Source organism: Coregonus clupeaformis, chromosome 15, assembly GCF_020615455.1.
Source record: "Coregonus clupeaformis isolate EN_2021a chromosome 15, ASM2061545v1, whole genome shotgun sequence".
NCBI classification, from domain to species: Eukaryota; Metazoa; Chordata; class Actinopteri; order Salmoniformes; family Salmonidae; genus Coregonus; species Coregonus clupeaformis.
In genome coordinates this window covers 62,739,465-62,766,056 of record NC_059206.1, presented here as the reverse complement: position 1 = coordinate 62,766,056, position 26,592 = coordinate 62,739,465, and the positions used below count along the sequence as shown (strand labels likewise).

The 26,592-nt window shown below is 45.3% G+C and overlaps 1 protein-coding gene across 1 annotated transcript in view; it reads left to right on the top strand.

Moving 5' to 3' along the window:
* The window catches only part of LOC123492687 (centlein-like), a 51,844-nt gene extending 25,636 nt beyond the window's left edge, over window positions 1-26,208 (top strand). The window contains exons 7-10 of the mRNA XM_045225469.1: window positions 2,470-2,589; window positions 19,250-19,350; window positions 24,269-24,360; window positions 25,846-26,208. Of these exons, the coding sequence (XP_045081404.1) occupies window positions 2,470-2,589; window positions 19,250-19,350; window positions 24,269-24,360; window positions 25,846-26,208 (676 nt within the window). The remainder of the gene's footprint in view (window positions 1-2,469; window positions 2,590-19,249; window positions 19,351-24,268; window positions 24,361-25,845) is intronic.
* Window positions 26,209-26,592: the final 384 nt, after the last annotated feature.

The window sequence follows — 26,592 nt, the reverse complement described above, 5'->3', positions numbered from 1 at the left end:
TGCTGGCACCACCCAGCCAGCCCCTCAGCCTTTGGATGGGTTAACCCCTCATATCCATCCTTAAATAGTCCCAAACCCAGTGGGGTAATGCCAGTCTGAACGGGGAGACAATGGAGAAACCACTTAAACACTACCCCCGTTAGCGCCGCGGAATCAGGCCTAACAAGTCAAGGGGGAAAACGTCGACTCTCATTGCATTTTGGGCTTGTTAGGGATTTCCCAGTTGCTGCCACGCTGTGTTGATGGTTTTCAGGGAAATTGGTGGGGGTGGGGGTGGGGGGCTTATTTTATGCTCTCCCTTTGTGTGTTAGACTGAAAGGGTTGTGTGTGTGTTCTGAAGACCACCTCTTTACCTGCCTCTTATTCTGTTTTGGAGTTTAAATTGAATAGACCACCCCCTCCCCCCATTATGACAGGTGAAAGCCATTAACATTAGCGGGGTTAGTTTGTGCTTCCTCTTTAGCGTGTTGCTGCTGCCACCCTCACATTCATCTTGTTTCTCTCTTCAGGAGTTATTATTGGTGCTCTATGGGTCTGGGTTGATGTGCAGTGAGTGCAGTGGCTGTGTCCAAAATGGCACCCTGTTCCCTATAGTTTACCCGAGGCTCTGGTTAAAGGTAGTGCACTATTTTGGGAATAGGGTTCCATTTCAGACACAGCCAGTGTGTGTGGGTGGAGTGGACACTGGAGCAGGAAGTAGGAAGTAGGCTAACTACCAGCGAATCAGAGCGCAGCTGCAGGCCCTGGACTCTTTCTCCTCATCAGCATGCAGCCGACACACGGCCGGTCTGGGCCGCTCCGGAGAAACAGCACTGTCATTCATGATTACCACCACACGCACCCAAACGGCATAAAAGAGGAGAAAAAAACCCAACTTCTTATTTATATTAGAGAGAAGAAAGTTTTAATCAGACTGGGATGACGGGATGAGTAAATAAATGAAAGGTTATTAAAACGTCTGCAGTCTGATCAAAGTTGCGCCCGTAAACAGATTCCCCTCGAATTAAAAGCAATTAGCTGGAGAGTCTTCTCTGTGAAAAAAGTGCCCTCCCATTTCTGTTTCCACACTGCTTAATAACGGAAACTAGATGACTGCAGGGGGGAAGCACTGAGGGCTGGACTGGTGCTGGATCCAAAATGGACTCCTAGTCGCTACACCCTAGGCACTCCCTGAATATCTAAATGCTCCCCTTGGCCTATAATAAGACAGTGTGAATCTTTTACACTTTAGTCATTTAGCAGATGCTCTTATCCAGAGCGACTTTAAGGAGCAATTAGGGTTAAGTGCCTTGCTCAAGGGCACATCGACAGATTTTTCACCTAGTTGGCTCGGCAACATTTCTGTTACTGACCCAACGCTCTTAACCGCTAAGCTACCTCAATTCCAATATTACTTAAAGGGGCAGACAATATAAGCATTCCATCCATATCCCTGGTAGCAGATCTGTCTATTCAGATCTACAGGACTGCTTAGGGTGTAGGGGCTTGCCCCTGCATATAACACATGGTGTAGAGAAATGCACTTTGCATGGCAATACTCTCTCCACTCACCATGCATACGTACAGAATACTCCTCAGTGTCTAAGTTTTGTGGTGGGAAGTTCCGGTGATCTCTCTCCAATGTATCAGAGAGAGCGAGAGAGAAAGAGACTTTGCTCTCTGGGAAAGAAACCTGGGGATCGCTCAGCTCAGCTCAGGCACACTACAGCACTGCACAGCCGGCACCATACCACAAGTTCAAGGGCTCCAAATTGCTCACAGGGGCATTAGCGGTATGAAATGAAAAAATGTGCTGTTCCTCCGTTGCCTTCCCATTCCCAGGAACGGGCTCTTGACTGGTATTAGCGTGGCAGAGAGGCGTCTACATGACCACGGGAAAGAAACCCTGGACAATATAGAAATAACCCTTGTTTCGCCTACTTTGGAATCCAGAGAGAGAGAGAGATCTCATTTTCTTCTTTATTAGATTGGTTTTATCGCTGTGTCTTTGCACCAGAAGCCATTTTAGTGTTCAAATCAAGGACTAATTGGGATTGAATGGTGGTGGGTAGGCTGGGATTGATTGATGAGGAGGATACTGGGGGGCCAAGGGGAAATAGGTGGTGGGTGGGTGTCTGCCACGCCACTGTGTAAAGGTGTCATTAAGTATTCATAAGTGACGTGTGTGTTAGAATGACCTGGTTTGAGTGTGTTTTGGGCATTATTTAGATCAACATGGCACACTGGGAATCCTCCGCAGTCCCCAGTCTAGCCACTCTGGCACTGCCCTGGGCTTTAACTGTGTGTGTGCGCGCTTGTGTGTACACTTGATTTGCCACTGAAGTATCAAAGTCAAGGCCACTCATTTCAATACGGCTACAAATGTCTGAATAACAGCGGTGCTCCCGATGTGAATTGACCAGGGGCTGCTAGGTATGGTACTAACTGTTCTCCCCTGTGTCCACTGTGTGTGTGTGTGTGTTGGTGCAGGCCCAGGGGCAGGGCCCAGCAGCGGGCAGAGCCGTGGCAGCTCCGTCAGGAGAACAGCGATGCGGTGTGGAATGAGCTGGCCTACTTCAAACGCCTCAACAAGAAGCTCACTACACACAAGTAAGTCCCACTCCTGTCTGTCTCTCTGTCTCTCTCTCTTTGTCTCTCTCTCTTTGTCTCTCTCTCTCTCTCTTTCTCTCTCTTGGTCTCTCTCTTTGTCTCTCTTGGTCTCTCTCTTTGTCTCTCTCTCTCTCTCTCTCTCTCTCTCTCTCTCTCTCTCTCTCTCTCTCTGTCTCTGTCTCTGTCTCTGTCTCTGTCTCTGTCTGTCTGTCTATACCTCAATTTGCCTGATTGCTTGCTGATACAGAGTAATGTCATTTGCACACACACACCGTTACACACACACACTCTTACACACCTCTCGACCTCTCCCCTGCAGTTTGTGGGTGTTAAACTTTGCGCACGCCCTTCTGAACTTCCCAGCGTCCGACTCCCCCTCCTCATTATCTCCAGCCAGAGGGTTCCAACACTAGATCATTAGCCCCGTCTCTCATTTGGAAGATTCACACGTAAAAAAATGTTGGGGTCGGTGGGAGAAAGAAAATCACATTATCGTTTTGCTCTGGCTGTGTCTTTGTGAAGCATCTTCATCTTCCTGTTGTTTCTAATGATAGTGAGAAAGAGAGTTTCATGCTGGCAACAGTTCCATTTTCCATGAACCACATCATATACAGTGGGGAAAAAAAGTATTTAGTCAGCCACCAATTGTGCAGGTTCTCCCACTTAAAAAGATGAGAGAGACCTGTAATTTTCATCATAGGTACACGTCAACTATGACAGACAAATTAAGAAAAAAAAATCCAGAAAATCACACTGTAGGATTTTTAATGAATTTATTTGCAAATTATGGTGGAAAATAAGTATTTGGTCACCTACAAACAAGCAAGATTTCTGGCTCTCACAGACCTGTAACTTCTTCTTTAAGAGGCTCCTCTGTCCTCCACTGTTACCTGTATTAATAGCACCTGTTTGAACTTGTTATCAGTATAAAAGACACCTGTCCACAACCTCAAACAGTCACACTCCAAACTCCACTATGGCCAAGACCAAAGAGCTGTCAAAGGACACCAGAAACAAAATTGTAGACCTGCACCAGGCTGGGAAGACTGAATCTGCAATAGGTGAGCAGCTTGGTTTGAAGAAATCAACTGTGGGAGCAATTATTAGGAAATGGAAGACATACAAGTCCACTGATAATCTCGCTCGATCTGGGGCTCCACGCAAGATCTCACCCCGTGGGGTCAAAATTATCACAAGAACGGTGAGCAAAAATCCCAGAACCACACAGGGGGACCTAGTGAATGACCTGCATAGAGCTGGGACCAAAGTAACAAAGCCTACCATCAGTAACACACTACCCGCCAGAGACTCAAATCCTGCAGTTCCAGATGTGTCCCCCTGCTTAAGCCAGTACATGTCCAGGCCCGTCTGAAGTTTGCTAGAGTGCATTTGGATGATCCAGAAGAGGATTGGGAGAATGTCATATGGTCAGATTAAACCAAAATATAACTTTTTGGTAAAAACTTAACTCGTCGTGTTTGGAGGACAAAGAATGCTGAGTTGCATCCAAAGAACACCATACCTACTGTGAAGCATGGGGGTGGAAACATCATGCTTTGGGGCTGTTTTTCTGCAAAGGGACCAGGACGACTGATCCGTGTAAAGGAAAGAATGAATGGGGCCATGTATCGTGAGATTTTGAGTGAAAACCTCCTTCCATCAGCAAGGGCATTGAAGATGAAACGTGGCTGGGTCTTTCCAGCATGACAATGATCCCAAACACACTGCCCGGGCAACGAAGGAGTGGCTTCGTAGAAGCATTTCAAGGTCCTGGAGTGGCCTAGCCAGTCTCCAGATCTCAACCCCATAGAAAATCTTTGAGGGAGTTGAAAGTCTGTGTTGCCCAGCGACAGCCCCAAAACATCACTGCTCTAGAGGAGATCTGCATGGAGGAATGGGCCAAAATAGTGTGTGAAAACCTTGTGAAGACTTACAGAAAACCTTTGACCTGTGTCATTGCCAACAAAGGGTATATAACAAAGTATTGAGAAACTTTTGTTATTGACCAAATACTTATTTTCCACCATAATTTGCAAATAAATTCATAAAAATCCTACAATGTGATTTTCTGGAATTTTTTTTTCTCATTTTGTCTGTCATAGTTGACGTGTACCTATGATAAAAATTAAAGGCCTCTCTCATCTTTTTAAGTGGGAGAACTTGCACAATTGGTGGCTGACTAAATACTTTTTTTCCCCACTGTATATATATCCTTCTACACGGTGGACAGCGAAAACATTTGTTCATTCAAGTAATTTTACCTTACACTTTTTAGGAACGAATGTGGGGACGGGCGGGTCTGTTAATTGCAGCTCCGGGGTATGATTTTATTCATCACCACTACCAATTAATTATATCAAATACCTAACTGGACCTTAATGTTCTCTGATCTGTAGCTATGTGAATGTGTTTGGTGAAGGAGAGCTAATTAAGAACGTAAATAGACAGTTGAGTATTATGGGGACATGTTGTCCATGTACCAGTACTGAGCCTCAGTGACGATAGCGGTATAACGGGGGAGAGAGGGAGAGAAAAAGGTGGGTGACAGGGATTGTGTTAATTACCGGGGCTGTTGGAGGTGTTGCTCTTCATTAGGGGCTCTGACTGCGGCTCCCTACCACTCTGCCAAGGCCAGGTGGCCGTGAGGGGATAACCCAGCCAGCTACAGCCCAGACCAGGCTCAGCCAACCACTGACCAGCCAGTCCTCTGTTTGATCTGGAGCAGTTTCCCCTAACCGTCCCTTCCCTACCCCCGTCCCTACTCTACCCCCACCTGTGGTACTAGCGGGAGGCTGAGACCTGGGCTCTCCTCCTCCTCCTACCCTCTCCTCCCCCTGTCCTGTCCTCCTAATCCCAGCTGAGCTCATATGATCTAGCCCGGCTGCCTCTCTCTGAGCCAGAGCTGTCCGAGCTAATTACAGACCAGGCATACAGCCGCCACAGCTCCATCCGCTGCTGCCGTTAAGGATCCTCCCGGCCCGGGCATGCGGCTGCAACGTCCTGCTGGTCCTTGCAACTGACCTGCGAGGAGCACGAGGCAGAGCGGGAGGCCGCCTGTTCCCTTTCAGGCTGTGCAGCCCCTGTCCTCCGAGGTTAGTGCTGATCCCCGTCAACCCAGGCAGTCACTCGCTACCCCAGCGCCCCCGCCAAGGCCCAAAGTAAACTTGGCGGGGGTCTCTAACTCGTGCTTTAGAAAAACTACATCCCCCCTCACCCCCCCACAGAATCGCCACGCTTTGATCCTGGTCCCGGCCAACAGCCCCGACGACCATTAACCGGCTCACTGTGCTAAAGCAAGCAGCAGGCACACCGCCCGTCCGACCACCTTCCCCCCTTCTCTTCTCCCCAAACCCACTCTCCTCACCCTATCTCCCTTTATATCTATTGGGAGGGTTAGGGAAGGAGGGAGTGTGGTAGCGGATGGGAAGAGGGGGGAAAGAAATGAAACATGCACGGTGCAATTAGGCTGGGCTTCTATATCAAGCTGTTTGGCGGCCCCGGCCATGTAAATTACTGTTGATAGCCAACAATTAAGGAGAAGGGAGCCGTGTTGGTGCAATAACTAGACCAACACCCCCAGCCCTAGACTTCAGTTGTGTCCCAATGGCACCCTATTCCCTATATAGTGCACTACTTTTGACCAGAGCCCTATGGGCCCCGCTCTGGGCAAAAGTAGTGCACTATATAGGGAATAGGGTACCATTTGGGACGCAAACATCTAGTGCTTCTGCAAGGCCCAATAATAAGTGGCAGTTTGCCATTCTGCCGTCCATATTAAGATGATTGTGCTTGTGAAGGTTGCGCCTCCTCGTAAGTGTTAGCTATGATTTGCTAATGGCTAATTATCTCCTGGCTGGAGGTAGGAGGAGGAGTTCGGGCCCAATAACCGCCCGGCGAAGGCTGCTGTTTGGATGCTTAAAGTGTGTGTGTGTGTGGGGGGGGGATATTCTCTCTCTCTCTCTCTCTGTTGTGCTCAAGTATGTCTCTCTCTCTCTCCCTCTCTCTCTCTGTTGGGCTAAAGTCTCTCTCTGTTGGGCTAATGTCTCTCTCTCTCCCTCTCTCTCTCTGTTGGGCTAATGTCTCTCTCTCCCTCTCTCTCTCTGTTGGGCTAATGTCTCTCTCCCTCTTTCTCTCTGTTGGGCTAATGTCTCTCTCTCTCTCTCTCTCTCTCTCTCTCTCTCGTTCTGTGCTGAGCTGAGCTGAGCTGGTGTGTACAGATGTCTCATCATTGCTCCCCCATCCAAACAGGCACTTATAAAAGAGGCTCGTGGTCCAAACAACCAGTTGTTGCCAAAATGAGTGTGCTTGTGTTTATTCCCTGGTTCCGGGTCCCTGTAGTGTTGCTCTCAACACAACAACACTCCAATTATTGGATCCTCTAGTTCCCTTAGTGGAGATGAGGCCGTTAAGGAAGGTGAACCAGCTGCAGGTCCACTATGGTAGTTTAATCTCTCTCTCTCTCCCACTGGCTCCCTGCAATGGAAATGATCATGGATGCAATCAGGCACAGAGTGTAAGAACTCAACTTCATATCCTTGAACTTGGACAATATTATTAAGACCTCTGTGTTTAGGTGATTTGAGTGAAGGCGGACTAGAGTCTCCCTTGACGTCATTAGAAGTACCATGATCTGCAGTATTAGATTAAATGCCTGCATTCATGTTAGAAATTGCCCTTTGTCCTAATGAATAAATAATAAGGATCTAGTCAGAGAAATATTCTGTTTAACTTGTTATCTCAAATCAAATTGTATTGGTCACATGCGCCGAATACAACAGGTGTAGACTTTACTGTGAAATTCTTACTTGCGGGTCCTTTCCCAACAATGCAGAGTTAAAAAGTACGAAAATAAGCAAATAAGAATAGAAAATTTGAACACAATAAATAACAATGACGAGGCTATATACAAGGAGTCAATGTGCAGCGGTACCAGGTAGTTGGGGTACCAGGTAGTTGGGGTACCAGGTAGTTGAGGTACCAGGTAGTTGGGGTACCAGGTAGTTGGGGTACCAGGTAGTTGGGGTACCAGGTAGTTGAGGTAATATGTGAATGTAGATAGGGGTAAAAGTGACTAGGCAATCATGTTAGATAATAAACTGAATTGCAGCAGCGTATGTGGAGAGTATGAAAGTGTGTGTGTGTGTACCGTCAATATGCGTGTGTGTGAGCGTGTGTGAGTGTGTGTGTGTGTGTGTGTGTGTGTGTGTGTGTGTGTGTGTGTGTGTGTGTGTGTGTGTGTGTGTGTGTGTGTGTGTGTGTTGGAGTGTCAGTGTAAGTATACAGTGAGGGAAAAAAGTATTTGATCCCCTGCTGATTTTGTACATTTGCCCACTGACAAAGAAACGGTCAGTCTATAATTTTAATGGTAGGTTTATTTGAACAGTGAGAGACAGAATAACAACAAAAAAATCCAGAAAAATGCATGTCAAAAATGTTATAAATTGATTTGCATTTTAATGAGGGAAATAAGTATTTGACCCCCTCAATCAGAAAGATATCTGGCTCCCAGGTGTCTTTTATACAGGTAACGAGCTGAGATTAGGAGCACACTCTTAAAGGGAGTGCTCCTAATCTCAGTTTGTTACCTGTAAAGACACCTGTCCACAGAAGCAATCAATCAATCAGATTCCAAACTCTCCACCATGGCCAAGACCAAAGAGCTCTCCAAGGATGTCAGGGACAAGATTGTAGACCTACACAAGGCGGGAATGGGCTACAAGACCATCGCCAAGCAGCTTGGTGAGAAGGTGACAACAGTTGGTGTGATTATTCGCAAATGGAAGAAACACAAAAGAACTGTCAATCTCCTCGGCCTGGGGGGCTCCATGCAAGATCTCACGTGGAGTTGCAATGATCATGAGAACGGTGAGGAATCAGCGCCCAGAACTACACGGGAGGATCTTGTCAATGATCTCAAGGCAGCTGGGACCATAGTCACCAAGAAAACAATTGGTAACACACTACGCCGTGAAGGACTGAAATCCTGCAGCGCCCGCAAGGTCCCCCTGCTCAAGAAAGCACATATACAGGCCCGTCTGAAGATGGCCAATGAACATCTGAATGATTCAGAGGAGAACTGGGTTAAAGTGTTGTGGTCAGATGAGACCAAAATGGAGCTCTTTGGCATCAACTCAACTCGCCGTGTTTGGAGGAGGAGGAATGCTGCCTATGACCCCAAGAACACCATCCCCACCGTCAAACATGGAGGTGGAAACATTATGCTTTGGGAGTGTTTTTCTGCTAAGGGGACAGGACAACTTCACCGCATCAAAGGGACGATGGACGGGGCCATGTACCGTCAAATCTTGGGTGAGAACCTCCTTCCCTCAGCCAGGGCATTGAAAATGGTTCGTGGGATGGGTATTCCAGCATGACAATGACCCAAAACACACGGCCAAGGCAACAAAGGAGTGGCTCAAGAAGAAGCACATTAAGGTCCTGGAGTGGCCTAGCCAGTCTCCAGACCTTAATCCCATAGAAAATCTGTGGAGGGAGCTGAAGGTTCGAAGTTGCCAAACGTCAGCCTCAAAACCTTAATGACTTGGAGAAGATCTGCAAAGAGGAGTGGGACAAAATCCCTCCTGAGATGTGTGCAAACCTGGTGGCCAACTACAAAAACGTCTGACCTCTGTGATTGCCAACAAGGGTTTTTGCCACCAAGTACTAAGTCATGTTTTGCAGAGGGGTCAAATACTTATTTCCCTCATTAAAATGCAAATCAATTTATAACATTTTTGACATGCGTTTTTCTGGATTTGTTTGTTGTTATTCTGTCTCTCACTGTTCAAATAAACCTACCATTAATAAAATTATAGACTGATCATTTCTTTGTCAGTGGGCAAACGTACAAAATCAGCAGGGGATCAAATACTTTTTTCCCTCACTGTATGTAGAGTCACATCGGTAGTGTAAATTCCCTCTGTCATAACATTGTTTGTTTGCTTTGTTGTTGTTGTTGTGTCTATATCAAACAGATCTTAGATTTATTTGTAATCTCATTCTGATCACTGTTTTTATGTATAAACTGGGTTTAGCCTTGGTTTCTTGTGTCAAGGTCTATAGACTCCCCTGACTCTCCTGATAGCCCTAAAACAGGCCTATTTACCCTCCCAGGTTTGAAGTGGTCCTGAGAGGAGACTTGACATTTTCCATTGGGACCACTCTACCATCGGTTTCAAATCAAATCTCTCTCTTTCCTTTATTTAATTATCAATTGTTGTACTCCTCAGACAAAGACCCCCCCGTTTCAAATATGGGCTCTCAAACATGAAACACACTCTGGAGGAGAATGATCTGAATTAAGTCAATTGCGAATGAGCAAATAAAGCGGAAAGCCGCCAGAGCGCCGGCCAGGCATTCAGATTGAAATTTCCGGAGGAGAGGCAGGGCGGGCAGGCGGGAGCGGGTTGAGCGAGGAATGTTGATTCGCCGTGGGTTAATTTTATCTCCCATCATTATGGTTCTGTCTCTGGTAGCCCTCCACGTCTTGTCCGCCGCTCGCTAATTGTTGTTAAAGGTCTGTTGGTAAAAGGGAGGCAGGGATTATTTAGGCCCTCGTAAACAGACTAAACACTGGCTACACGGCGCGCTGCGGCGGGCGGCGCCCTCACACTAAAGACGGTACACTCAGTCGACATCAAAGCATAAATTAGGCAGCCATTACTGGGGGATAAAAAGCCTTTGAGATGATTTGTAGGAAGAAGGGAGTGGTGAAGAAGGCCCCTCTACTGAGTGACCATTACAGATGTGGTGGAGACTTTGATTCTAATGAAGTTTAATCAAGTTTACCTGGTTTTCTGCTCTCTCTCTCTGCAATGTCTTTTTTCTCTCGTTTCATCTTGATTGCTAAAATGTATTAGGAGTAATGAGTGTATTTTGCCCCCCGGACCAGGGAGTGTTAGGGGGAGGGACGCACGGGGCAGACAGACACACACACACACACACACACACACACACACACACACAAAGACAAAATAATGTTTTATGTATGTTTTGATAACCGACCACCTAAGTGCCCCCTTCATTCATTATTTGCTAAATGAATTATTCTTTGAAACTTTGCGGCACACTAACTGGGTAATTATGAAGCAAGCCGTAGCCTGCCTGCTCTCTGGATTGTACTGTAGCCTGCCTGCTCTCTGGATTGTACGTAGCCGAGCCGTCGCTCTGAATGCATGGGAACTAAGGCTGTGCTGTGAAGTATCAACATAGATAGTAAAGCACATTTCACAGGACCAAGCTAAGAACGTACATCCCTACAGTGATATCTACCTGTTTAGTCAGATACTGTGTGTTATGTCACTTTACCCCATGCAAACGGATACCATAACACTACACACTAAACAGTAGTATAAATACAAAGGGTTCAGTCTACTTTTTGTGGTATTTGTATGTTGTAATGTCAATATTGACAGATGCCATCATCAGATGAGATCATACTTAACTAAATCCACAACAACAAAAAACTGTTCTTAGGGTAGGAAATCTCATATCTGGTATTTTAATGCAGGACCTCCTTGACCGTTTTCACTAGTCCACCCCACTAGTGCCTGAACATGAAGGCCTGTTTACCTCCCGTATCAATGCCCCGTGGCTGAGGAGGGAGAGGCGTGCTCCGGCTCTGCTCAGTGACTCACTGCTTCACTGTTGTTGTTGCATTATGGCCTGTGGCCACGAGAACAGAGAGCTGTATGAACTACAACACTTTACTGCTGACAGCGGAGGCTTATCCGTCCCAAATGGCATCCTATTCTTTATAGTGCACTACTTTTGACCAGAGCCCTATGGGCCCTGGGTCAAACGTAGTACTTAATAGGGAATAGGGTGTAATTTGGTACGCACTCACAGACTCTTGCCTTTCTGGGCTTAAAGCTGCAGAGAGAGGGGAATTCCCCTCTGACTCAAAATGATGTCTTTCCTCACTTTTTTCTTCAGGGGGAACTGACATTCTCTCTCCTCTCCAGTCATAGAAAGTGCTAGAAGTAAAAAAAATATACCCCCTCTCCCCCCTCTCTCTCTCTCTCTCCCCCCCTCTCTCTCCCTCTCTCTCTCTCCTCTCTCTCTCTCTCCCCCTCTCCCCCTCTCTCCCCCCCCTCTCCCTCCCTCCCCCTCTCTCCCCCTCTCTCTCTCTCCTCCCCCTCTCTCCCCCTCTCTCTCTCCCCCCTCTCTCTCTCTCCCCCTCTCTCCCCCCCTCTCTCTCTCCCCCTCTTTCTCACTCACTCTTTCTCTATCTGTTCTATGTTTTTATGTGCCAAGCATGAAATGGGAGAGGGCGAGTACGAGGAAAGGCCTGGCGCGTGAAAAGCACAACGGTCAAAAGATGATGTACTGCTCTGTAATCCCTGGTGGGTCGGAGCTGGCGGTGTGTGCTCTAAGCTCTGTTAGTCCACTCTAGAGGAACACAGTCAGAGAGAAGATCAAATGACTTGGAATAGAGGCTCAGGACTGGCTGGCTCGATGCTACTACAGTACTTCAGGAGAGAAATCTTAACAAACAGCGAAACAAAGATGTACATTACAGAGCCATCATTACCAAGCAGAACGCATCTGTTCCGTCTGTTTTCTTTCGTTTTGATGCTAGCGGAGGTAAAAGTGGTTATTTTTTTCGCTTTCATGCCTGCTGAGTTTGTATTCTACCTTAGGTGAAGCGTTGTTGAGGGAATTAGAGATGGATTTGCTGGCTTTTAGTTGAACAGAAGTGAAAGGGGAAAAGAGAGAACAGGATGTGTGATTGACCACAAACATTGTTCTATGCTGCTGTCCAAGGGTTGGACAGAAAAACTTCTGTTTTAGGATCATTAAAGTCTACCTATTGGAAGTGTTCTGGAGGGCCACTGTAGTGGATCAAGTGTGTCCTCCCATAGGCCTGTTGAAACAGAAGTCAATAGCTGCATTTGAAATGGCATCCTATTCACAAATACTTGCGGACAAAAGTAGTGAACTACAGTGGCTTGCGAAAGTATTCACCCTTGGCATGTTTCCTATTTTGTTGCCTTACAACCTGGAATTAAAATGGATTTTTTGGGGGGTTGTATCATTTTGATTTACACAACATGCCTACCACTTTGAAGATCAAAATATTTTTTATTGTGAAACAAACAAGAAATAAGACAAAAAAAGAACTTGAGCTTGCATAACTATTCACCCCCCACCCCACCCCCCACCCCCAAAAGTCTAATACTTTGTAGAGCCACCTTTTGCAGCAATTACAGCTGCAAGTCTCTTGGGGTATGTCTCTATAAGCTTGGCACATCTAGCCACTGGGATTTTTGCCCGTTCTTCAAGGCAAAACTGCTCCAGCTCCTTCAAGTTGGATGGATTCTGCTGGTGTACAGCAATCTTTAAGTCATACCACAGATTCTCAATTGGATTGAGGTCTGGGCTTTGACTAGGCCATTCCAAAACATTTAAATATTTCCCCTTAAACCACTCGAGTGTTGCGTTAGCAGTATGCTTAGGGTCATTGTCCTGCTGGAAGGTTAACCTCCGTCCCAGTCTCAAGTCTCTGGAAGACTGAAACAGGTTTCACTCAAGAATTTCCTGTATTTAGAGCCATCCATCATTCCTTCAATTCTGACGAGTTTCCCAGTCACTGCCGATGAAAAACATCCCCACAGCATGATGCTGCCACCACCGTGCTTCACTGTGGGGATTGTGTTCTCGGGGTGATGAGAGGTGTTGGGTTTGCACCAGACATAGCGTTTTCCTTGATGGGCAAAAAGCTCAATTTTAGTCTCATCTGACCAGAGTACCTTCTTCCATATGTTTGGGGAGTCTCCCACATGCCTTTTTGCGAACACCAAACGTGTTTGCTTATTTTTTTCTTTAAGCAATGGCTTTTTTCTGGCCACTCTTCCGTAAAGCCCAGCTCTGTGGAGTGTATGGCTTAAAGTGGTCCTATGGACAGATACTCCAATCTCCGCTGTGGAGATTTGCAGCTCCTTCAGGGTTATCTTTTGCCTCTGATTAATGCCCTCCTTGCCTGGTCCGTGGGTTTTGGTGGGCGGCCCTCTCTTGGCAGGTTTGTTGTGGTGCCATATTATTTCAATGTTTTGATAATGGATTTAGTGGTGCTCCATGGGATGTTCAAAGTTTCTGATATTTTTTTATAACCTAACCCTGATCTGTACTCCACAACTTTGTCCCTGACCTGTTTGGAGAGCTCCTTGGTCTTCATGGTGCCGCTTGCTTGGCGGTGCCCCTTACTTAGTGGTGTTGCAGACTCTGGGGCCTTTCAGAACAGGTGTATATATACTGAGATCATGTGACACTTAGATTGCACACAGGTGGACTTTATTTAACAAATTATGCGATTTCTGAAGGTAATTGGTTGCACCAGATTAATTGGTTGCACCTACACAAGGCTGGAATGGGCTACAAGACCATCGCCAACAGCTTGGTGAGAAGGTGACAACAGTTGGTGCGATTATTCGCAAATGGAAGAAACACAAAACAACTGTCAATCTCCCTCGGCCTGGGGCTCCATGCAAGATCTCACCTCGTGGAGTTGCAATGATCATGAGAATGGTGAGGAATCAGCCCATAACTACACGGGAGGATCTTGTCAATGATCTCAAGGCAGCTGGGACCATAGTCACCAAGAAAACAATTGGTAACACATTACGCCGTAAAGGACTGAAATCCTGCAGCGCCCACAAGGTCCCCCTGCTCAAGAAAGCACATATACAGGCCCGTCTGAAGTTTGCCAATGAACATCTAAATGATTCAGAGGAGAATTGGCTGAAAGTGTTGTGGTCAGATGAGACCAAAATCGAGCTCTTTTGGCATCAACTCAACTCGCCGTGTTTGGAGGAGGAGAAATGCTGCCTATGACCCCAAGAACACCATCCCCACCGTCAAACATGGAAGTGGGAAACATTATGCTTTGGGGGTGTTTTTCTGCTAAAGGGACAGGACAACTTCACCGCATCAAAGGGACGATGGACGGGCCATGTACCGTCAAATCTTGGGTGAGAACCTCCTTCCTTCAGCCAGGACATTGAACATGGGAATTCCAGCATGACAATGACCCAAAACACACGGCCAAGGCAACAAAGGAGTGGCTCAAGAAGAAGCACATTAAGGTCCTGGAGTGGCCTAGCCAGTCTCCAGACCTTAATCCCATAGAAAATCTGTGGAGGGAGCTGAAGGTTCGAGTTGCCAAATGTTTTGCAGAGGGGTCAAATACTTATTTCCCTCATTAAAAAGCAAATCAATTTATAACATTTTTGACATGCGTTTTTCTGGATTGTTTTGTTGTTATTCTGTCTCTCACTGTTCAAATAAACCTACCATTAAAATTATAGACTGATCATGTCTTTGTCAGTGGGCAAACGTACAAAATCAGCAGGGGATCAAATACTTTTTTCCCTCACTGTATGCATGCACCACTTTTCCGTTATTTATTCGAATTCTTTGAAACAAGTAATTTTTTTCATTTCACTTCACCAATTTGGACTATTTTGTGTATGTCCATTACATGAAATCCAAATAAAAATCCATTTTAATTACAGGTTGTAATGCAGCAAAATAGGAAGAACGCCAAGGGGGATGAATACTTTTGCAAGGCAGGGAATATGGTGCTATTTTGGACGCAGGAAATATCAGTGGATATTGTGATGTAGAGAGGAGCAATCAATTACTGCTACAGTAAATGCACCTTGATTGAGTTTATTCAAGCACATAGAAATATTGATTTCTAGGAATTTCTGTAGATTTGAGTGACATGATTTTCCCCACCACTGTTCTGTAGCTAAGAGTAGTACATGATGTACAGTGGGGAAAAAAAGTATTTAGTCAGCCACCAATTGTGCAAGTTCTCCCACTTAAAAAGATGAGAGAGGCCTGTAATTTTCATCATAGGTACACGTCAACTATGACAGACAAAATGAGAAAAAAAATCCAGAAGTTCACATTGTAGGATTTTTAATGAATTTATTTGCAAATTATGGTAGAAAATAAGTATTTGGTCAATAACAAAAGTTTCTCAATACTTTGTTATATACCCTTTGTTGGCAATGACACAGGTCAAACGTTTTCTGTAAGTCTTCACAAGGTTTTCACACACTGTTGCTGGTATTTTGACCCATTCCTCAATGCAGATCTCCTCTAGAGCAGTGATGTTTTGGGGCTGTCGCTGGGCAACACGGACTTTCAACTCCCTCCAAAGATTTTCTATGGGGTTGAGATCTGGAGACTGGCTAGGCCACTCCAGGACCTTGAAATGCTTCTTACGAAGCCACTCCTTCGTTGCCCGGGCGGTGTGTTTGGGATCATTGTCATGCTGAAAGACCCAGCCACATTTCATCTTCAATGCCCTTGCTGATGGAAGAGGTTTTCACTCAAATCTCACGATACATGGCCCCATTCATTCTTTCCTTTACACGGATCAGTCGTCCCTGGTCCCTTTGCAGAAAAAACAGCCCCCAAAGCATGATGTTTCCACCCCCATGCTTCACAGTAGGTATGGTGTTCTTTGGATGCAACTCAGCATTCTTTGTCCTCCAAACACGACGAAGTTGAGTTTTTACCAAAAAGTTATATTTGGTTTAATCTGACCATTTGACATTCTCCCAATCCTCTTCTGGATCATCCAAATGCACTCTAGCAAACTTCAGACGGGCCTGGACATGTACTGGCTTAAGCAGGGGGACACGTCTTGCACTGCAGGATTTGAGTCCCTGGCGGCGTAGTGTGTTACTGATGGTAGGCTTTGTTACTTTGGTCCCAGCTCTCTGCAGGTCATTCACTAGGTCCCCCGTGTGTTTGTGGGATTTTTAGCTCACCGTTCTTGTGATCATTTTGACCCCACGGGGTGAGATCTTGCGTGGAGCCCCAGATCGAGGGGAGATTATCAGTGGTCTTGTATGTCTTCCATTTCCTAATAATTGCTCCCACAGTTGATTTCTTCAAACCAAGCTGCTTACCTATTGCAGATTCAGTCTTCCCAGCCTGGTGCAGGTCTACAATTGTGTTTCTGGTGCCCTTTGACAGCTCTTTGGTCTTGGCCATAGTGGAGTTTGGAGTGTGACTGTTTGAGGTTGTGGACAGGTGTCTTTTATACTGATAACAAGTTCAAACAGGCGCCATTAATACAGGTAACGAGTGGAGGACAGAGGAGCCTCTTAAAGAAGAAGTTACAGGTCTGTGAGAGCCAGATATCTTGCTTGTTTGTAGGTGACCAAATACTTATTTTCCACCACAATTTGCAAATAAATTCATTAAAAATCCTACAATGTGATTTTCTGGATTTTCTTTTCTCAATTTGTCTGTCATAGTTGACGTGTACCTATGATGAAAATTACAGGCCTCTCTCATCTTTTTAAGTGGGAGAACTTTCACAATTGGTGGCTGACTAAATACTTTTTTTCCCCACTGTATCTGATCTCATAACAGGGGCGTTATCTGTTGTTTCATTCATCTTACTCTGAGACATTCTCCTGTGTGTGGTGCACTGATAGTTACAGATACTCCTCAGGCAACCCTGGTGTTATCCTCTCTTCCTTATGTATTTATTCTAAGAGATATCCAACATCCAACCAGCCTCTCAACCCTCTGGAGAGGGCCACGCTCCCCCTCCCCCCAGGGAACCAAAAAGGCTGCAAATAAACATCTGTTATTCAAATTGATGCATTCACACTAAGGAATCACACAAGCTTATGAAGTGAGAGGGAAATGGAGAAGGGGGTGAATCGAACGGGAGGGAGTTGGGAGTTAGCAACCTCTCACAAAACAATTATATGCAGTTGACAAAAAAACTGGAATTTGCGTCGGGCGTTCGTCTGCATTTTAATTGAACAACTGTTGGGTCTGAGGTAAATGTTTGGTTGAGAGGTAGAGCAGGAGCGCTCAAAACAGATACAGTAGAAGATTATCTAGCTAGGGTTAAGTTATAAGACAATGTTTTCTTAGAGTCCCTCATAGTACTGTCACCTATGATGTCTTTTTTAGGATCTAAGGATAGTCATCTACCGGTAGTCGCCTTTAAGGGAATTTATCTCTGTTTGCTTGCTTGTGTGTGGCATATTGAGCCACACACTGACTGTATTCATGTATTAGATATGCTTAAGATCTATCCCATACTGTTCCCTTTACTAGAATGTCGGTGGGAAACCAGAAGGTCCCAGGACACAAAAACAAAACCCCATCTGTAATCTAATCCGGGATCACTGAGAGAAACGTGCTCATCCTTCAACAAACAGAGTGTCTTCCATATGAACTTTGGTGTCATCGTCGATACGGCCTGCATCGGAAAAGGCATAAAAGAGAAACATTAGACGAAATTGGCCCGTTCCACACGCGCCATATTTCAGTTAATTTGTCCCATTAACAGGCTGTATGGATACATAATGCTATTCTCAGGGCAGTGCTGGGAGCTGGAGCCTGCATCGACTGCAGTTCATTTATAGAGGAAAATCTATAGTGAAGCAGCGACACGTATCCATCTGCATTCTCTCTGTCTCACCCCCCAGAGAGGGTAATTTGTGGATTTATTTAAGCTGTGGTTAGGTTAGCCCATTATTATGTCTTATTGTTGTTGCATTGTAGAGAAGGAACCTGCAGGTAAGTATTTAGTTAGACAGTGTATACCATGTGTATCCTGTACATATGACTAATGAAACTTGAAAGTAGGCCTTGGTTCACACTGTATTACTGTGGTGAACCCTGAGCCATTCACACACCTCAAGCCTACTAACTAACCCATCCCCTAACCGAGAACTACTCAACTCTTCACATTTTCTTGGCAACTACCGGTAAGAACATTTAGCATTGGAGGAAGTTGCAGAACAGAACAGAGCAGAATAGAGCAGAACAGAACCGTACAAGGCCCTCACCATACGTGTTTACTAACAGAACCAGGGTCCAAGCTGACATTACCACACTAGTCAGGAAGTGTAAAAGGTTGAATTACTTGACTGTTCCATGCTCCTAGTTTAACCTGTATTAGAGTCAGTCAGTCAGGAAAAGGAAATCAGGTTGAGGGATAGAATGCCACTGGAACAACAACAGTAGTTCACACAGACAGTGTTTCTCTCTCTGGCTTCTCCATCTCCCTAGGTGCTGGGGCTGGGAGCGAAGGGGCGGGGAACGAGGTGTGTGTTTTCAGGTGTGACGCTCTCAGCGGGACCTATCACCCGTATCCTCTGCAGACTTCTTTTTGGCTCCTAATAATAACTTGCAATTGCAAGAGTCTCGAGCATGGCTCCCTTTCCTCTTAATTAGCCTTTTGGGGAATCAAGCTAATTGCAGAGAGTTAATTGGGTTCATATACACACATATACACACACACACACACACACACATTGTACCTCCTTACCTGGGTTTCATGGTTCTTGTCACTTTGATTTCCACATGAATTAAATTCAGCCTAAAATTAGCTGGTTTTCCTTTTCATATTAATCATCTCAGTTTCGTAGAGGAGGATCTGATGACACAGTTCTCAGGTTGAAAGTAAAATGGAGGCTTCATACAGTCAATGGATGTAATGTGGAATTAGAAGTGGCATTTACAGGAATGTAACAAGACGTCCCCTTTCCTTGGGTCCAGGTGTGTTGACAGAAGAGGGAAACAGACAAAGAAACTGCCCTTCCTGTCACTAAAGTCTTAAAGAAAAAACGTTGTGTTGTTTTAAGTGTTGTTTTTTTGTGTGTGGTGGTGGTAGGACTAACCTAGAGGAGGAGCTGGATGTGTTGCGGGTCCAGGCTGCTATGGACCGGGCCACTGTACAGGAGCTGAGGATGTGTCTTCAGAACGAACAACAAGGTGAGCCTTGTCACTTCCACACCATAGAGTTGGAAAGAAAGCCCACCCAATGTTTGCTCAGGATTATAATTCATTGGCTGATCCGGTGGAATTCTGTGATCCCTCGTTATAACATTAGAAGTCCCATCCAGGGAAATGATGAAAGCATTCAATTGTGCTGTCCATGCTAAAAAAAAAGGCTTTGTGGCAAGTGTGCCCCTATATCCAACTCTATGGTCCACACTCTAGAGTCTAAAGGCTGACTGACCGATCAGAACCCAATCAAGCTCTATTGCCCCATTTCCCCTTGTCTGAAAGAATTTGTCCTCCATTGGTTTTAATTCTCAAGCATACTGTAGGTATCAAGCAACACCCCTGGATATTGCCTCCAGGCTGAACAAGTCAGAGGAAGCACTGAATAAGTAGTGGGTTTAAAAGCTCATGTTCTATAATAGTTATGACTGAAAACACGATAGTACTTATACAATCTCTCTATATGTAATGTATCGAAATATCAAATTACTTGATTCTTGCTATGTAACTACTGTAAAGATAAAAATAAATAAAAGCCATGTACTGTTGAAGTCGGAAGTTTACATACACCTTAGCCAAATGCATTTAAACTCAGTTTTTCACAATTCATGACATTTAATCCTAGTAAAAATTCCCTGTCTTAGGTCAGTTAGGATCACCACTTTATTTTGTGAATGTGAAATGTCAGAATAATAGTAGAGAGAATGATTTATTTCAGCTTTTATTTATTTCATCACATTCCCAGTGGGTCAGAAGTTTACATACACTCAATTAGTATTTGGTAGCATTGCCTTTAAATTGTTTAACTTGGGTCAAACGTTACGGCTTGCCTTCCACAAGCTTCCCATAATAAGTTGGGTGCATTTTGGCCCATTCCTCCTGACAGAGCTGGTGTAACTGAGTCAGGATTGTAGGCCTCTTTGCTCGCACACGCTTTTTCAGTTCTGCCCACACATTTTCTATAGGATTGAGGTCAGGGCTTTGTGATGGCCACTCCAATACCTTGACGTTGTTGTCCTTAAGCCATTTTGCCACAATTTTGGAAGTATGCTTGGGGTCATTGTCCATTTGGAAGACCCATTTGCAACCAAGCTTTAACTTACTGACTGATGTTTTGAGATGTTGCTTCAATATATCCACACTAATTTTCCTTCCTCATGATGCAATCTATTTTGTGAAGTGCACCAGTCCCTCCTGCAGCAAAGCACCCCCACAGCATGATGCTGCCACCCCGTGCTTCACGGTTGGGATGGTGTTCTTCGCATGCAAGCACCCCCCTTTTTTCCTCCAAACAACAATGGTCATTATGGCCAAACAGTTCTATGTTTGTTTCTTCAGACCAGAGGACATTCTCAAAAGTACAATCTTTGTCCCCATGTGCAGTTGCAAACCGTAGTCTGTCATTATTATGGCGGTTTTGGAGAAGTGGCTTCTTCCTTGCTGAGCGGCCTTTCAGGTTATGTCAATATAGGACTCGTTTTACTGTGGATATCAGATACTTTTGTACCTGTTTCCTCCAGCATCTTCACAAGGTCCTTTGCTGTTGTTCTGGGGATTGATTTGCACTTTCGCACCCAAAGTACGTTAATCTCTAGGAGACAGAACGCGTCTCCTTCCTGAGCGGTATGACGGCTGTGTGTCCCATGGTGTTTATACTTGCGCATTATTGTTTGGTACAGATGAAAGTGGTACCTTTAGGCGTTTGGAAATTGCTCCCAAGGATGAACCAGACTTGTGGAGGTCTACAATTTTCTTTCTGAGGTCTTGGCTGATTTCTTTTGATTTTCCCATGATATCAAGCAGAGGCACTGAGTTTGAAGGTACGCCTTGAAATACATCCATAGGTACACCTCCAATTGACTCAAATGATGTAAATTAGCCTATCAGAAGCTTCTAAAGCCATGACATCATTTTCTGGAATTTTCCAAGCTGTTTAAAGGCACAGTCAACTAGTGTATGTAAACTTCTGCCCCACTGGAATTGTGATACAGTGAATTATAAGTGAAATAATCTATCTGTAAACAATTGTTGGAAAAATTACTTGTGTCATGCACAAGGAAGATGTCCTAACCGACTTGCCAAAACTATAGTTTGTTAACAAGAAATTTGTGGAGTGGTTGAAAAACACAAAGTGTATGTAAACTTCCGACTTCAACTGTATGTAAAATGTGTGTAGAATGTACATGTAACAACAAAGGAAAAAAGCTGTAAAAAAAACGTCTATCTTTGTCTTCCGAAGAGGGTGGATGCCCCCTCCCCCAAAAAAAATAAATTAAAAGAATACACTGAATAACGGCACATATGTTGTTTTAACATACGTATGTCGAACATCTGTTGAACGGTAGTGTTCTGACGTGCTTGTAATGTTGTACTTCCTGGCTTTTTTTTGTTTGTTTGAACACCACATCTTCAGTGGAATTAACAGGACAATTCAATAAAAACCTGAACAACCTGTTCTAAATTGACTGGGATATCAAAAAGAATGCATCTTCTTTGCATAGTGCATACCTCCCCTCCTAATCGTAGAACGTGCATCACTTTGTCTGTGTCCCAAATGGCACCCTATTCCCTACATAGTGCACTACCTTTTACCATAGTCCTATGTGCTGGTCAAAGGTAGTGCACTATAGGGAATAGGGTGCCATTTGGGGACCCTCACTTTACTCCAATCTGCATCCCTTTGTCAAATACTGAATAACCTACTACAGTGGCCCTTTTAATTAACGAGTTCAATAACCAATCTGTTCTCCATCACTTTAATTTACCTGATGATTAATGATGGTGTCTGTCGGCCAAATGCGAAACCAGGGCTACAAAGGATGCCACTAATTAAGATGGCGCATCCCATTGACAATCAATGGCATAATCAGAAAAGCTGAGAGATAGACCGGCTTTGAAAGTAATGGTTTAACATTGTATCCTGTCTGTCACCCAATCAACCAAATTAGAGACCTATAATCTCTACACAGCACCACCTGAGTGAAAGCACTGCTGCAGCCACAGAATGTTTATGATTATACTACTACCTTTCACTTCATAATAACGTAAAGGCCCAATCCCTATTTTGAAAACTGTCTATAAATATCACGGTTAGGCCCTTTAAGTTAAACCCAAGGATACATGATTGATTGTGACAAAAGTGATTATGTAATTGATTGACATACAAGATATAAATTGAAATTGCTAACCGTTTTTGACAACTCTGAGGCCTGCTCATCATAAACCAACACTGTGCGGCTCAAATCAGGCCTTGGCAACACAAACCCAGAGATCCATAGAACACGTTTCTACGAGCGGCCCCGAATTAACTCTTGCGGAACCCCTCTGACCCGATCAAAGGGAGAGAGGTTCAAGCAGCAACCCAACCCAACCCTATCACAATCCCGCTAAAGAAAGCCAACAGATGAAAGGCAACGCTCCGTGGCGGAGACCTTTGTGGCTCGGCCTGTAAGGGGCGGGAGAGGGAGGAGCGGAGGAGGAGGAGATGCGGGGGGGTTGAGAAGACGTTAGAGCCTTTAGACGTTAATGAATGCTGTAGCATTGGGACCTCCTCCAATGCAAAGTGACTAGAGAGCCACCGACCCCCTCCATATCAAGGTACTAGTGCCGAGGTGCCAACTCCCCAGCCACCCACCCCCAGCCCGGGCCGTCGCGCTACGAGCGGGATAATTGTCTCCCTATCTGGTTATGTACACGGCGCTGGCACAGCAGCCCTCGCTACATTATTTGGGCTCTGGTCTGATTGGATGTGACAAGCCAGGGGAGACAAAAGAGATGGCTAATTCAAAGTAACAAACTTCCTTTTTCCCTCTTCGGCCATGCACAGGAGAAGGAGGGAGGAGCACAGTGCTTCAGAGCGAAGAGCTGATCCACCTCTTTCTCTCTCTCCCCTCTCGCTCTCACTCTGTCGCTCCTCTCTCTCTTTCTCTCTCCTTCTCCTGCATCTCACGGCAAAAGGTCAACTGACCTGAAAAGTCGAGTGCCTGAATATTTCACATTTTCAACCTCATCTGACAAATGAGTTTCCTTGTACCACCATGAAAGTTTAACCAGAAGGAGCGAAGGAAAAGTTTTGTCTTCGTTATTATTTAGCCTCAACCTTTTTATTTACATTTTTGGGGTCAAAAAAGAGGGTAGTTCGCACACAAAATAGACAAACTCCTATTCATTTTTAAATGTAGTTTTTTTTTGCTTGTAGCAGCAGGGGAATCTGGTCTACAAGCAGTCTTCTTCACCGGTGAATGTTAAAGACATATTAATAATGACTTGTTGAACTGCTCCTAATAAAGGAAGATTTTATTCGTTGGAGAGGAGTTATTCTACTGGGGGTGGATGCATGGTGGGCTGCAAAGCAAGCAGGGCAGCCAGGGTTTGTGCATTCACAGGGGAGTTGAACATTTCTCTACGTTTGTTTAAGATCTCCAGGGGTGGGGGTTGAGTTTTCACCAATGTCTGCTTTTGATTGAACATAAAATATAAGGCCTTTATTATTAGTAGTGGTTGATAAAGTCCTATGGTTTTAGAATGGAAATGGATATTCTAGGGTAGATGTATTTATTCTTATCCCATAATATGACAAATCACTGTCTTCAAATGCTCTTTGCGTTGTCATTTCATAATGGTTTTATATGTCTGAGTAATTGCCAAAGTGATATAATTTAGGGCCCTCTTGTCTTGAACTTAAACGGAAGATTTAAGTTCAGACACTGGCAAGCCATGTGTTTCTTCCTGACACTATTTTCAGAAAAGAAAAGTAGCCTACAAGAATAGGCTTACGATGTGAAAAGAAATCAATTAGACATAATTAATCAAACTTGATTTAATAATATAAAATTTGGCTGGCTGAAAGGAAGAAGACACTTGTCTTTTTCTTCGTGTCACAATAACATGCTTTGTTCTCCGGCAGAGCTTCTTCACAAAGTGGCAGCCGAGCCGGAGGTCAAGAGTAGCACTCCCAAAAAGCCCTCTGCCGAGAGAGTGGAGCAGTCGCTGAAGAAGGTACAGTAAACTGCTCTTTGTCACCGCCAATAAAAGAAACCGGCAAGACAAAAGTCTTCTTCACCACAATACCTGGAACTGAAGTTATTTCTGTAACACTGAAGTGGGGAGAGAAATACCGTCTTGGCTCTTGGAAGTTTTATTTGGATGTCTTGTCGTTGAGCAGACATTTTTCTGGTCAAAATAACAACTCGAAAAACATATTTGAAAAGGATTCAATGTCTGCTGTTGGTTGCAAAGGCTTTCTTCTGAGAAGTACTAAACAACCACAAACAATGCCTTTCTAAATGACTTCTTCCCAGGCCCCATCACTCACTGTGAGTGTGATAATCCTCCACAATGACGTTGGTGAAGTGCCATCCAGGGGATGTTAAGAGGGGATGTAAGAGCGTGCTAATACGCCCATAATAGTCATGCAGTGGTATCTTGAAGAGGTTTGAGAGGGACACAGGGAACTATTTTAACGGGGAATTAAATTGTTCCAGAATCATTTATAGCAGATGATGCCAAGGCGGCTAGAGCCAACGAATGCCATATGGCGGTTTAATGGAGACTGTCATGGCATCTATTACTGTCTGACAGTACCATGTTAGTGTAATAACCAACAGGGGTCAGGGGAGGAGGGGAAGAGTGGAGCAGCATTCATTTATCCTCTCCGGAAATGGTGGGTAATGGAAATACATTTGGGGAAGGCCGAAGGAGAAAGTATGTGTGAGCGTGTGCGTGAAATTTTACATGTCTTCCCGTCTCACAGCAAGTCGATGATCAGGCGGACCAGAAAGCCGTCCTAATTTTGTTTGAATGGTACCGTGCTGCTTAAGCAGAGGGCAGAGCCCAGCACAATAAAAGGGAGAGATTGCCTGGGGGTATAACTATACCCAGCAGGCATCCACTGTTCTGTTTAACCGTCTCCACCCAAGATCCAACAAAGAGACAAAGTGGTCCTGTTTCGTGTTTAGTGATGGGTCGGGGGTTAGCAGTCATGTCCGTAGCCCTCTCTGGATGGGAGGGGGTAGGGGGCTCTCTCACCCCCCAAAAGAGGCACAGACAGAATGGGAGTGTTTACATTTTAGTAATTTAGCAGATGCTTTTATCCAGAGCTTACAGGAGCAATTAGGGTTAAGTGCCTTGCTCAAGGACACATCGACAGATTTTTTCACCTAGTCAGCCTCGATTCACCAGCGACCTTACTTAACCACTAGGCTACCTACCGCGTGTTAATGGTCTAATGGTTTGTTTCAACCCTCTACTGCCCTGGCCTGCATAGTTAATGTGGAACACAGGTCAGAGTAGAGAGAAACACAGACACTACCCTGTTTTTGCAGTTCAAAGTGGACAGGATTTTTCTTGTTCGTAAGCTTGTTTTAAGACATTTACTTAACTCAGTGAATATGATATCCATCAACTCTACATGGCAGAGGACATAGAGTTGCATGACTGTGAGATTACTTTTGGTCTAATGAACACTCAATGATCGCCATATAGATAGAACAGTTGGAGAGGAGGACGGTGTCCATGGAGCAGGAGACCGAGGAGGCTGAGGGAGGACCACCAGGACTCCTCCAGGAGGCCAACCCAGCTCTAACCCAGGACAACGAGCACCTCCAGGCCTCCCTTGGCCCACCTCCGCACTCCAAGGGGCTGCCCGGCGATGGGCGGCTCCTGCCCAGGCACCGCCCAGGGGAGAGAGAACACCGCGTGCCGAGGCCCCGGGCCCTGGAGATCCAGCTGGAGGGGGCCAGGAAGGAAGGCCGGACGCACCCGGCAGCAGCTGCTCCAGCTCAGGCAGGAGCTGGGCAACCTGAGGGCGGCCAGGGACTCAACAGGAGCCAGAGAGGACCAGGCTAACATGCTAACAGGGCTGGCTGCAGCAGCCACACAGGAGGAGGAATAATGAGGGGCAGCAAAACAACAAGTCACCTCCCAACAGGCAGAGGCCCAGCCAAGCGCTGCACCGCCACTGAGCGGCCGGCCCCAATCAAGCTCATCGGAGGAGGAGGAGGCCGAGGCCCTGCTAGGGGACGACTGAGAGGGGCAAATGCATGCACACACACACTACTCTCTCTCTTCTCTCTCTCTCTCTCTCTTTTCACCCCCTCATTATTTTTTTAAGGAGGGGGGTGGGGGGTTTATCGGCATCGAGGGGACACGTGTATATGCAAAGCGTAGAAGCAAATGGGTGATTGAATCTTCGGCGCGTCTAGTTGTAGTAATTCAAGAGTCACAAAGGAA